This window comes from Phalaenopsis equestris, unplaced genomic scaffold, assembly GCF_001263595.1.
Source record: "Phalaenopsis equestris unplaced genomic scaffold, ASM126359v1 Scaffold000276, whole genome shotgun sequence".
Lineage (NCBI taxonomy): Eukaryota > Viridiplantae > Streptophyta > Magnoliopsida > Asparagales > Orchidaceae > Phalaenopsis > Phalaenopsis equestris.
Window position 1 is genome coordinate 613,110 of NW_018164718.1, and position 12,811 is coordinate 625,920.

General features: G+C 35.3%; 2 protein-coding genes across 4 annotated transcripts in view; both read right to left on the minus strand.

Annotated features, from left to right (window-relative positions):
• The window catches only part of LOC110024820 (tubby-like F-box protein 6), a 10,163-nt gene extending 4,969 nt beyond the window's left edge, over positions 1 to 5,194 (minus strand). For 2 of the 3 annotated variants that reach the window (XM_020724985.1, XM_020724984.1), the window contains exons 1-2: positions 4,470 to 5,194; positions 3,699 to 3,786 (exon numbers count right to left, since the gene is read on the minus strand). In XM_020724985.1, coding sequence (XP_020580644.1) covers positions 3,699 to 3,786; positions 4,470 to 4,823 — 442 coding nt within the window. In that variant the 5' untranslated portion in view covers positions 4,824 to 5,194. The remainder of the gene's footprint in view (positions 1 to 3,698; positions 3,787 to 4,469) is intronic. The other variant, XM_020724983.1, reaches the window with a different exon arrangement.
• A 3,728-nt stretch (positions 5,195 to 8,922) lies between these two features.
• Positions 8,923 to 12,811, minus strand: part of LOC110024802 (sodium/hydrogen exchanger 2-like) — a 47,441-nt gene continuing 43,552 nt past the window's right edge. Inside the window, 2 exon segments of the mRNA XM_020724960.1 lie at positions 8,923 to 9,661; positions 10,023 to 10,106. Of these exon segments, the coding sequence (XP_020580619.1) occupies positions 9,320 to 9,661; positions 10,023 to 10,106 (426 nt within the window). The 3' untranslated portion in view covers positions 8,923 to 9,319.

Sequence of the window (12,811 nt, forward strand, 5' to 3'; positions counted from 1 at the left end):
GAATAGGTATGCTCCTATTTGACACAATCTAAATTGAACTAATTCACTTTATCCATTCACTATAATTTCTTGACAAGGAGAAATATGTTTTCTTATATATTGAATATCACAATTAAACCCTCCTTAGTATCATTAGTTATTTAATAGTTATTAAAATTATCTATTTATTTCAATTGTCTATTAGTGACAGATAAATAAACTGAACTTCGTTGTTGTGATTAAAGTATTGCTTTTCTAAAATCTTAGTCCGCAGTTCTAACCACTCCCTGTGGGATCGATATCTAGGACTCCATTAGAGTCCTATATTACTTGAGCGATACGTATACTTGCGTTGATAAGTGTGACTTTACAATTATTGAATATTCATTACGTCCATATTTATCTTGTATTTTAAGCATATAAAAAGTTGCTGTCAAAATGCAAGAGAAATTTTTTTATGGTTCGTTTGCTTAAATTTTTTTTTTCGCTGGTTTGTTTAAAATTTTTTTTCGCTCATTTCCCTCCCCTCAAGAATGGTCCCGCCCATAAAAACAATATGTTTAATATGTAAATACAAGGTATGCATGTAAATGCCTTCCCTCCAGCCACATCCCGCCTAAATGTGTTCCCCCTAGCAGTGTCCCGCTTCTACCTGGGCCGCCTTCGTGTCTCGCCTTCCCTCCCTCTATCTCGACACGACCTAGGGTCAGCCCGCGGCTTGGAGCTAACTAAGACGGGAACAAACGATCAACGGTGAGAACTAAATTTTCAATATTCATTTACTATTTAACAAATGAAAGAGTCGATGGTAAATTTAAATTAAAACAATATATTTAAATTTAACTCGTTACTAGTTGTTCGCGTTTTCTATAAACATTTTCCCTTCTTTCGATCATTTTTTAAATCACTTAATTATATCTGAAAAATAAGTTTAAAATAATGACGAGTTAACCAAAGTCAGTTAATACTTACACTCCTAAACTACAATAATACCACACATGTTAATTAAGTTTTTAATAAATCAATATAAATTTTCGAGATGTTATTCAATGAATCTTACTATATCAATATCATTCTATATATGTACAACTATCACAGAAATAACGTCTAAAAATCATTTAACATTTAAGGTATTTCAATATCAATATCATTTTTCATTTATGAGCACGAGTATCTTAGTGTTCTCTTGCTAGTATAAAAAATGAGTAACTTCATCATAGTCAATCATGTATATACAAACAGTCAATATAAACATATTATTTATGTGTTCGTCGCATTCAATTCAATATACTATATATAATATATACTAATGCATGATATTAAATAGCTACAAACATTCCTAATAATGTAACCAATAAAAAGAAAGAATATAAAAATTAAAATAAAACTTTTACAAGTGTCTACTAAAGCAAAATGTTAGAGAAGAATCAAAATATTACCATAGATTAAAAATATGAGTACTCACATCGATGATAGATGATATGTTTGCTTTTAATTTGTATTATTTATACTAAATTATTACCTATAAAATATAAAATAATCAATTATCATCTTACTTAATTGTGTTTTAATTTAATTATGAATTTTGCATCGAATTATTTTAATTAGAATTCTAATACTTTAAACTTTTAAGTTTAATTATTGCAATCAAAATTAATATTAAATATTATTAATTTATACAAAAATACTTTTAGAATTTAGACCCTAACATTTTTTAGTACTTGAATCAAATGCATTTAAGTTTAGTGTTTTGGTTAGCATCTGCGAAGTCAGTTCTAAGTCCCCTGGGGTCACGGGTTCAAGCCCGCCTGAGTGCATCTGCCTTATAGCACAGGATTGAGTGGTTAGGCACCCGAGGGTGGCTGGGAGCTCGTATGATAGCCTCCGACTATTCTTATATATATATAATCACATTTATCCTCGATTAAAAACCCTAATCCTGCATGCGAGCGCCCTTTCTTCTCTACATGTGATACCCGACTATCATTCCTTTTGGATTGCACGGGATATTCTCCTCCACACGATCCCGTTTGCGTGTGAGAATTGTTATGGACTGCGCAAAAGCTCTTCTATAGAGCCCCTGTAACGTCGACTCCATCTATTGCGGCTCGACACCGACACCGACTCGACGACGTCATCGCCTTCCTCTACCGCTTGATAGGACAACGCCTCCTGCTTTAGCTTCAGCTCCATCTTTCCTCACGCTCCTTCTTCCTTGGGGCTTCTTCCTCTGCGCTCGCTCGCTAATTCCTTCGCATGTAGAAAGCCTGACTTGCGATCTTCTCACAGTTCGCCTCTCCAGATAAGTCAACCGCGATGTTTTATAGGTGAATTCGTCTCCTTAGCTTCCCGACTCCTCGCTTCCTCTCCCTTCAGCTCAGCACTTTGATTCCCCTCGCCTCTCTTCATTTCCTCTCCCCTTGTAACTGAAATAGGACGTTACACCCTCTGACACACTCATTTAATCCCATATCACGTAATTGTGAAATAAAATTCACCCATGCCTTTTAAATTATGAATCTCGTTCTTACAAAAGGCATTTGCACACCTGAGCTTGGACCTATGGTAATTTTAAAATACATACTTGAAAAAGCCAAAATTTTAAAATTTAAATAATTTTTTTTATTCTACGAGCCGAACACGAACAATAAAAAGTTAACGAGTCGAACATGAATAGTATTCATGAGGTAATTCAAACACAATCCGAACATGAACATTATTATTTTTAAAAGAACCGAGCACAAGTCAAGCTTGGGTCGCTCAAGCTTGGCTCGTTTACGCCCTTATTTATAAGAAACCAAAATATTTGAAAGAAATGATGATAATGATAACCACAAAATAATTTCATATCCCACAAAAGTGCACATGTTAAACACCAAAAAGAGCCACATAAAATAAAAATTATCAGTTAAAACAGTTATTGGTACATGTAGATATGTATACTTCAGTCATTTAATGTCACTATAAAAAAAACTGAACGTAAAGAAAATAGGCCCAGCTTAACATGTACACACCAACGATTTCTTAAGAATATTATTAGTAATAAAAAACAATATAAAAAACACTCCTATATTATTCAATCCCTACAATTCATTATATCATGGTTTAAAATTACACAATATGAGACTCGCCACAACAGTCAAAATACATCTCATTGAGTATTACATGAGACATATGTATCTCACTTATTTTAACTTCTTATATTATAATATATTTTTTTTGATATTGGTACAACCCTTCTATTTTATGATTGATATTCGGAAGTTAGCATGTCACTTCTTACTTCAAATAATTGATTATTTTTACCACACTAAATATTAATAAGTTCCATTTTAACCTATTAATAGGTTATTATGTTAATATATTACTTTTTACTACATACTTTAAACTTAATACAATACTTCATGCTTTGCACAATTTGTTGATTTTGAAATTTACACCTCAAAATATCTTGAGGCTTACACCTCAACACAAGGATTAAAAATTCTTTAATACCCATTGTGCAAATTTAAACTTATCGTCAAAACAATATTACACGTGTTAAAAAAAGTTAGCATGAAAACAGACAGTAGCTATCTACTTAATCTATAAAACCTATCATTATGAATGCATAAAAACTAAATTCACTGAAAAAAATTCCCTTTTCAGGATAAATTTGTCACAAATAATACAAAAATAGGGTAACAGATGGATGAACGTAAAATGTGTTTGAGATTTACCTTCACTCAGGCCGAAGTAAAGATAGAATGTCTGAGTAGCTTGATTTCTCTTTATAAAGCATTGGAGTGGAAAATCTCTTGGACCAGGCTGCAAAACTAAGACATTGAGAAAATACAATGTGATATAGAAATACTAAAAAGCTGAGTATATGTTTTTTTTTCTATAACTAAATTGCAAAGTCGATAGGCACGCAGTTCATGATAACATCAACCACAAGACTATTGCAATAAAACATCTAATGTGAATAATACCAAACACTTCAGCTATTTTCTGCAATAACTACAATGATAAGGCCATATCAAGATTAAGGTGTGGAGACCTATAAACATCTGCAAGTACCTCCCAATCTCTATCTGATCTTTTAACCTGTAAGTATAGAACCTAAAGGAGAGAAAATCACATCCTCATTTCATCATAAGTCTAAAGGTTACCCTCAACCCTGTGAGGTAAAACGAAGGTATACTATCAACATCATTGAGCTCTTCGGAGGTTGTAAACAATGCATTATCTTCCCACAACCTTTAAACATGATAAAATATGATTAACAAATCATCTTGAAGGGCGACAAGTATCCTTTTGATTAAGTTCACTTCCTCTGGCAAAATAAAATTCTACTCATACACATAGTTTTCATGAAATCTATTGCAGAAATACGCCAGGCCACCAAGAACGAAAAAGAATTATTTCATGCAAATAATACAAGGCAAAAAGATCAAAGAAAAAAAAAATCACAAAGTAGCATAAGCGAGTCAACGGTTCAACGAGTTAACCTGTTTCACAGATATTGGGAACGTCAGCTTCCCTGAGACCGCTGGACTCTTAACAATCTCCTTCATGATCTCCCTCCAGCTCCTGCACACCCCAGCACAGGAAACAACGTCCTTCCTATGAGGCCACAAGGCCTGAGCCTCCTCAATCCGCGTCAGAACATCTCGCAAGAGTTCCGGCGGCAAATTGGCCCAGCAGCTCTGCTTCAGTGCCTCGATCGGTGGCGATCTTAACCTATCACGCAAAACCCTGTGCGACCCCGATCTTAGCCCATAACCCAGTTTGATCTGAAATCCCTTCCTGGAAACACTCCCGATCTCCTCCCGCATTTCCTGAATGATGCTTCGGAACGACATCGAATCCAGCTAAAACAAACTACACTATTTCATCGGCGACAGTGGAACTCTGTGCTAAAGAAGCATTCAAGCAATATAACTTTCCCGGTTGAAACCAGCATTATGAAGCAATAACTGGACACCAATCTGGCTGTTGTTTGCAGCCTCAACAATGCTCCGAAAGAAGGAAAAAAAAGCAGGGGATAAGGAAGAAGGCGGCTAAGATGGCGAAATTATCGGATCGGTAGATTTGTTGAGGGAGAGAGTAGAGGAAAGTGGAAGAGTAGAACTTTGTGGGATTGGGACGATGAGATGGACGATGACTAGATCTTACAGCACATTCAATGAAAGGGGCGTGCGGGCGGCGACGAATGATAATAGGTTAGGGAGTAAAAATAAATTTTTTAGCTTAGTTTTCATATATTTTCATACAAATTATGTGACAATAATTATATATATATATATTTTTTTTTCAAAAAAAAGGGGGTGAACTAATATTCATTTTTGAGTTAATTAAGGCCGATTCTAATATCCTTATTATTGCACTGATATCACAAAAAAAATTTGCTTGAGTAGATAAATATGTTGAATGACTCGCTGTTGATAGTGATGCGTCAGAGAGTATTGCTCATGAAGATGTATTAGTGGGCAATATTAGTTATCGCATTGTGACTAGCATGTGTATGTTGTGCTAAGGTTTCAATGGGTCTAATAGGTGTCACTTAGGATTTTCTTTTCATTGGACCTATTTTAAAAATATAAAAATTATATTTTTATTACTCGTATGCATTATATTTCAAAATCTATTTTGAAACTATTTATATCATTAGCTTAAATTATATATAAGGTCAATCTTTTAAAGCTTTTGTTCATATAAAACTTGATCTAGTGGTACCTCTTAGAATCCTTGGATTCTTATGATAGAGTCTAAGTCGGCGACCCCATCAAAACATACACCAGCCTTTTACCCACAACTTACAGAAACTTAGATGTTTTTACTAGGACACAACGCTGTAGATGGTTTGCTATGCTAGGATTATGGTGCATAGATGTTTTTACTAGGACACAGCGCTGTAGATGGTTTGCTATGCTAGGATTATGGTGCTTTGGTAGTCTTTTTGATGTCCTAACTATTGTTCTTTGGTATGTGCCCTAGCTAAGCTTCATTTGCTTGATGATTTGTGTGTTTATTAGGTGTGAGACATGCACACTAGTATATTAAGGGCAGTTTTCTTACAAGGAGTCATGTACATAGCTTTTATACTAACTTGTTTTTCATGAAGTTTGAATCTTTTTTAGACTTTTGCTATGTATTTTTTAGAGTCCCCTAGGCTTGATTCAGTATTAGAGATAAGGTGCGGGCACCGGTTCTAAGATGCTTGACGAACAGAAGCACGTGAAGAGGACCAAGAGTACGTGCTCGTGTCTTGTACTTTAATTCTAAATCTCTTTGTTGTAAAACATTAGACCTAGGTGTGTATATACGTTGTCTGGTTGACTTTTTTGTTTTTTTAAGAAATGTTGCCGACCCAACTGCACTCGATCTTTTATTCTTTGTATTTGGTTTGTTTACCATTGCATAATGTGCTTGACGTTTCCTCTTTCTTTGCTTGTGGATTTTCTGGAAATCATGCGAAAATACAATTTATATTAAAAAAAATTGAATGCCCAAAGGCTATTATCCGACCCTCCAACCACTCCTAATGTGCTTAATAATTTGAGTACCACCTCCTTCAGGCATATATATATATCTCTTTAAATTACAAACATTTAATATTTTTTGGTAACTTCCATTGATAGAAAACATAGAACATTCACCATTATAATATATTAATTAATAAGTTTTTTCTTGATATAGTTTCTTTGTTAAAATGGGGCTTTCACATGTTGGCTCAAAATTGCTCCATCTTTTGATGGGTTGAAATATGCCTTTGAAAAAAAACAAGACCAATTATTCTACTTAAATGTTCTAGATTCTATTAGTTTATCATGATCTTCACTCATTTGCACCCTATATAACTCAATATTTTATCAAGGTTGTAAACAATTTGCTTTAAAACCTACAAATTCTTCCAACCAAATTTAAACATTATGTTTTAAGCTCATTTGATTACTGGCAGTGATCCTTTGTAAGTTAAGTTTTACCTATGAAAGGAGAATGGCCATAGGCTCATAAATTATGGCAAATGGGGTGGACTAAGTTATGGTTTGTATGTGATCCAATAGGCATACAATGTTTCTTAAAGATCTCAACTAAACCATCATCCTAGATGAAAAAAATGGTCGAGTATTTTCAAGTAATATTATAATTTTTTGATGAAGTTATTTATTTTAGAGTTTTTAAATAAAAATTTATTATTATATATAATTTAACGGTGCACCAAATCAATATATGATACAATTTCTAAGAAAATGCAGATTTTTATGGGCAGACCACTCAAAATAATATTTCTCCTATATGCTTAGAGAGTAATCAATCATAGTTAATATAAACCTATGACCCGTATAAGGAGAGTTAGTGAGACCAACAATAACCATGCTCCAAATTTCAAAAGGATCTACAAATAGTATAGGGTGCATCATATTACGTGGTTACCATAAAACTATGAAATGTATCTAATACTATTGAAAATGATGTGCGATCTCTATGCAATCGTTAATCATGGAGAGTTAGTAATATTAAATTTTTTTTATCCTTAAGTTTATATTTAGTCTAAGTTGTCAAGCCCCACATAGACAAGAGTGCTCCACAGTCCTGATTTTGTGAACTTTGTGTTTGTCAAGATATGTATTATCGAACAACTATCAATATATAGTGTAAGTTAATGCTCTCCTTTTGATTTGATTGGCAAGAGATTTCTCTTGAGGTAATTTGCCTCCTTGCAAGTATCTTGTCAATGTTTTTTTCAATTAACCTCTTCATCACCTACATTAATGACTTCCTTCCCTTTACATATTTGCCTTCAATATTTTCCATATAAATAATAGATAAAATATGGTGATATGAATGTTTATACCTATTGAAAAATTTTCATGAGGAATTTGTTAAAAAAAATCATAATATTAATCTTTTTTGAATGGTTTCATTGTATATCGATAGCAATAAAAGTGCTTGAGTTTCAAGACTTTGTAAATTCTAATAACTTATTCGACAACAAAATGGAATCTTCAAAATTCTTAATCTTCTCAATGTCCATCAAGGTTACTACTTCTAGGCGAGTTATTAAGGCTTTGAACTTCATTTTGTTATTCATACACAACTTTGATAAGTGATAATAAATATGAAAACATTCTTCTATTAGGAGTTCTAAAGATTATTTCAATTTTGACTCACCTCAGAAGAGTTCATTATCGTCCTTTGTTTTTTTCTTATATATAGATATGCAAATGATCATCTTAAAGGCCTTAAATATGTACAAGACAATGGAGATTTATGTAAGATCTGTTCATTCAATGTTTGGTTCACCTAATTACACTAACATCATTCACCGGCACTCTAGCAAACACCCCTAAGCTTTTCCTTGTCCAATTAGCCACTCTAAGCCCTACAACAACCAAGCTCTGGCTTGACAACATGGCAAGAGTTTAAAATTTGCAACATCAAACAAAGCATCACAAAGCGTCAGTTAAGCTATAAACAAATTTAATTAAAGCATGCCCAAATCCTTCTTAGGCTTACCACAATTTCTTACAATGTAAAGCAAATCCCAACATAAATTGGGATTCCCACAACATAAATTAGCCATATTTCAATGGTGTAAAGGTGGGTGATTATGTAGCTACTCATGCAATAGGTTTAATAAATTTTATTAAAACTTGAGAGTTCACAGAACTTTGGAAAATTATAACAGATTAAATGCCAATCCAAAAAATATGCAAACAAAACTTGTATGGATTCAAGAAATAGATAAGATGGAAGTCTAATTCTAACTAAATAAAATCAAATAAATCAACAAAAAATAGGGTTTTTTTTTTTTTTCACTTACTAATACATATAATTAAGTAACACTAAATAGGGTTAATTAAATAATTAAAAAAATTAATTAAATCTGATTGATTTCAGAATCAACTGGGATGAACATTGAGATGTGGCTACAAACCTTTACAAAAAATCACCGCGAAGATCCAAACAAAAAGCTATCTTATAATTTCAATGATTCCAGTTGTATACACGTAGATATACACACCCATAGACGACTACAAAATGCGCTGCCACAAATACAAAGGTGTCACTAAAACCTCCATTAAAATAAAAATAATCTCAAAAGACCTGGACAAACCAAAAGAATAATAAAATATTACACAACCACACATAAATTACACTATTGGAAATATGAAGAAGCCTAATAACCCATCACAACCATAAAGAACCTCCTATCTCAAAGACCTGCACAAGCCAAGCCATGTCACTACATCATCCGTAAGCAATCTGTATTTCCATAGGAAAGCATTCTTGGGGAAAAGGTGTTTGGTTCTTGCAAAATAACATCTATTCATCTCCAATGCATTTTCACATTTCACTCTTCTTCTCCATGTCCTTCATCTCTTTCAGTAGGAGAGCCCGGAACAAACGGAACGAAACCCCGGCCGCCAAACACCGGACGCATGAAACTATCGTCAAATTTACGCCAGTAGTGATGCACGGTGTGTGTAGGTTTCAACAAAAGCATTCTTAGACTCGACGGTCGGTGAATGGTTTGCTCCTCACCTTCCCGACCATTCTCGAGGAGGGAGGAGTTATCAAGTAGCGAGGAGAACAAGGATGTCGGAGTTGTGGGCTCAGAGCAAGTACGGCTCAGTTGCTTTTGAGATGAAGGCAGTAGTAGCCTTATGAGGGGTTTTGTCAACAAGCCAAAGACCTGAGTCATAGAAAATCATAGAAATTCAGGTAGGCATTGATGATGATCCTCAGTATTGGTGGAATCATACTTCTAAGGGTAGTAGAAATGAGCCTCAGCAGGGTAAAGTCCCAATTAAGGGAGGCTCGTATATGTTTAAGTACAAACTGATTGTATATTTTAATTAACATCCAAAAATGCACTGTTAAATTCTAAGTAGAATGGAATGAAGAAATTGAGCTATAATATAAAGGAGATGGCTTATACTATTCACATGGAACCTAAATATTCATGCCAGCAAGAAAAAAAAAATAGCCTCAAAGGAGAAGCATCAGTTTTTGGATTTATTATGAGAGCTGAGAGAAGAAAATAAGTAACATACCACTGTGCTGAAAAGAACAACTGTGATGGTGCTAGTAATCATGGTTGCATTGCCGGGCAGTTGAGTGTGGCCAGATCTTGTAAACTGCAAAATGCAAGTACAGCTAAACTTGTCATTGAATCTTTTAATACAACTTTTAAATTACTAAATGAAAACTAATAAGAGATGGATCAGAGAACGTATGTTAGCTTTTTACGTGAAAACCTAACATATGATGGAAGAGTTACTAGAGGAGACATGAGGGAATTTTACATGGAAAAACCCCAAAGAAAAAAATCATGGGATCTTAGCCAAGTTGAAGTAATTCCATTATTCATACCGAATAACAGAAATGAGCAGTACAATAGAGGGAGAAATTGGCTTTACTTTCATTAAAGTGACGGAATATGTTGAAGAAGTAACAACAACCTGGCTACGATAATGGAAGACCGGTGACAAGGGCTGCGTGATGTTGATATGGATTCATAAGCACTGATGGTGGTGGCTACTAGGCAACAGTAATCCAACAAAAATAGTCGTGATAGTCAGACAATGGTGATCTAATGATAGTGATTTGATAATGACGGTGTACCGTGACAACGACATTGACTAAGTAGTGGTGATCCAGTGATAACAAAGATGTTGGTGTGGCGATAGTGGTCCAACGATGACGATGGTCTGACGAAGATGATTTAACTCAATAGCGATGGTGGCCAAGAGATGATGATCCAACGACAATGGCTGTGTAACACAACGGCGGTTGTTCTGGCGTCGCTAATCTAGCATACAAACATCCAGGGATGATGATCCGGTGACAACGACGATGTACAAGTGTGACTGTTGTAGGCATCGGAGATTCGACATAACGGCGGACAAAAGATGATAATCCGATCATGATATTAGGGTGGTGGTTATGAAATGATGATATGACGACCACAACAATGTAGCACAACAGCGACGGCTATTGGGCATCAATAATTTGTATAGCAGCAGTCGAGAAATAATGATCCAACAATAATGATAGTGTTATGGTGATGTCAACTTGCAAGTAGTGATGACAATCTAACGACAGTGATCTGACGGTGGCAGCGGTGGCTCAACATTAGTCAAATGTTTGTGGTTTGGTGGTGGCGAAAACTCGACGATGGTGGTCCGACACAACAACACTGACCTGGCGTTGGTGGTCCGAATTGGCTGCAATGGCCCGACGACGGTGGTCCGACATAGTGGCGGCGGTTCGACGTCAGTGGTTTGACACAACAACGATAGCATGCAATATTATGGCCCAACACGAAGGCGGTGGTTCGATGATGGTGGCCTGACGACAAAAGTGGTGGTCGAGCAATGACAGCCTGATGATTGTGGTGATCCAACAGCAATGGTCCCGCGGTGGTGACTACGGTGGATAGGCAAAGGTGATCTGGAGGTGGCGATGGCTAGATGGTGATGGTTAGGTAGTGGCAACAGTGGTGGCCATGCAACGGTGGTCCGACGATGACATTGGCCAAATGGAGGTGGTCCATTAGTGATGATGGTGGTGGCCGGATGGCAACCTGACAACTGTGGCCCAACGAGGACGACGGTGGTGGCTAGACAACAATGGACCAATGGTAACAACGAACAAACGCCGGTGATTTGGTGGTGATGATGGTGGTAGTAGTATAGACTGTGATGGTCTTGCGAAAATGAAGACCAGAAGTCAGTGGTTTGAAGATGGCGGCGATGAAGCTGGTAACCGAATGATGATCAAACGACGGTGGTCCGATGACAATTGTGCTGGCTGAGCAATAGAGGTCTGGCAGTGACAAAAATGGTGGCCAGATGACGGCCTGATGACGGTGGTCTAGCAGCGAGGATGGCCAGACAACAGTGGTCCAACGACAACGATGACTATAAGTCGGTGTTGGAGCTCAAGAACCCACTTGGAACTCCTTCATTCTTCTCCTCTAGGTCCAAGTCATCCATCATGAAGAGATTGAGACTTATAAATCTTATGAGTGGCGTCCTCCATAAATCTTGCATGAATCCAGACCATTCAATCAGACGACCCCAAAGTGATCCTTTTGATTAGATTATATTTTATGAGAATTTAAGTGTCTTAATGATGTCTGAATCAAATGATCTTAGAATCGTTGAATTCATCTTGTTGAGATGTCATGACCTGACTAGGGGCTTGGAATTAACCAATGCGATACAAATGATCAGACCGTGTGAATTAAATTTTCTATATTAACTTTTAATTTTACAGATGAAAAAACACTACAAAATAAATTAAAGCGGTGCAAATTAACATTACCTCATTACTAGTTGTTCCCGTCTTCTATAAGTATTTTCTCATCTATCGTTAATCTTTTAAAAAATTTATTAAACCTGAAAAATTAGTTAAAACAACAATGAACTAAATTAAACTAATGAATACTCAAACTTCTAAACTAAAATAATATAAGGAAAAAAAAATAATATGCATACCAGTTAAACTTCTTTATAAATCAATATAAATATTTGACACATTATTCAAAGGGTTTATATCAATCTCATTTAATAACTATACCACCGTCACAGAAGGCACCGTCAAAAAATTGTACTACTTAAGGTGCATCAATATCAATCTTTTTCATTTACATGCACAAGTACATTAGTGTTCCTCACTAGTACTATCAATGAGAGTTCTATCATAGCCAAACATACATATTCAAGGATACTACAAATCATTTCGTTTACATTCTAAATATCATTCAATATCTTTTTTTTATAACATGCATGTGTAGTACATAAGTATATCTATGAACCATTGCGGGAACAGAGGTAAG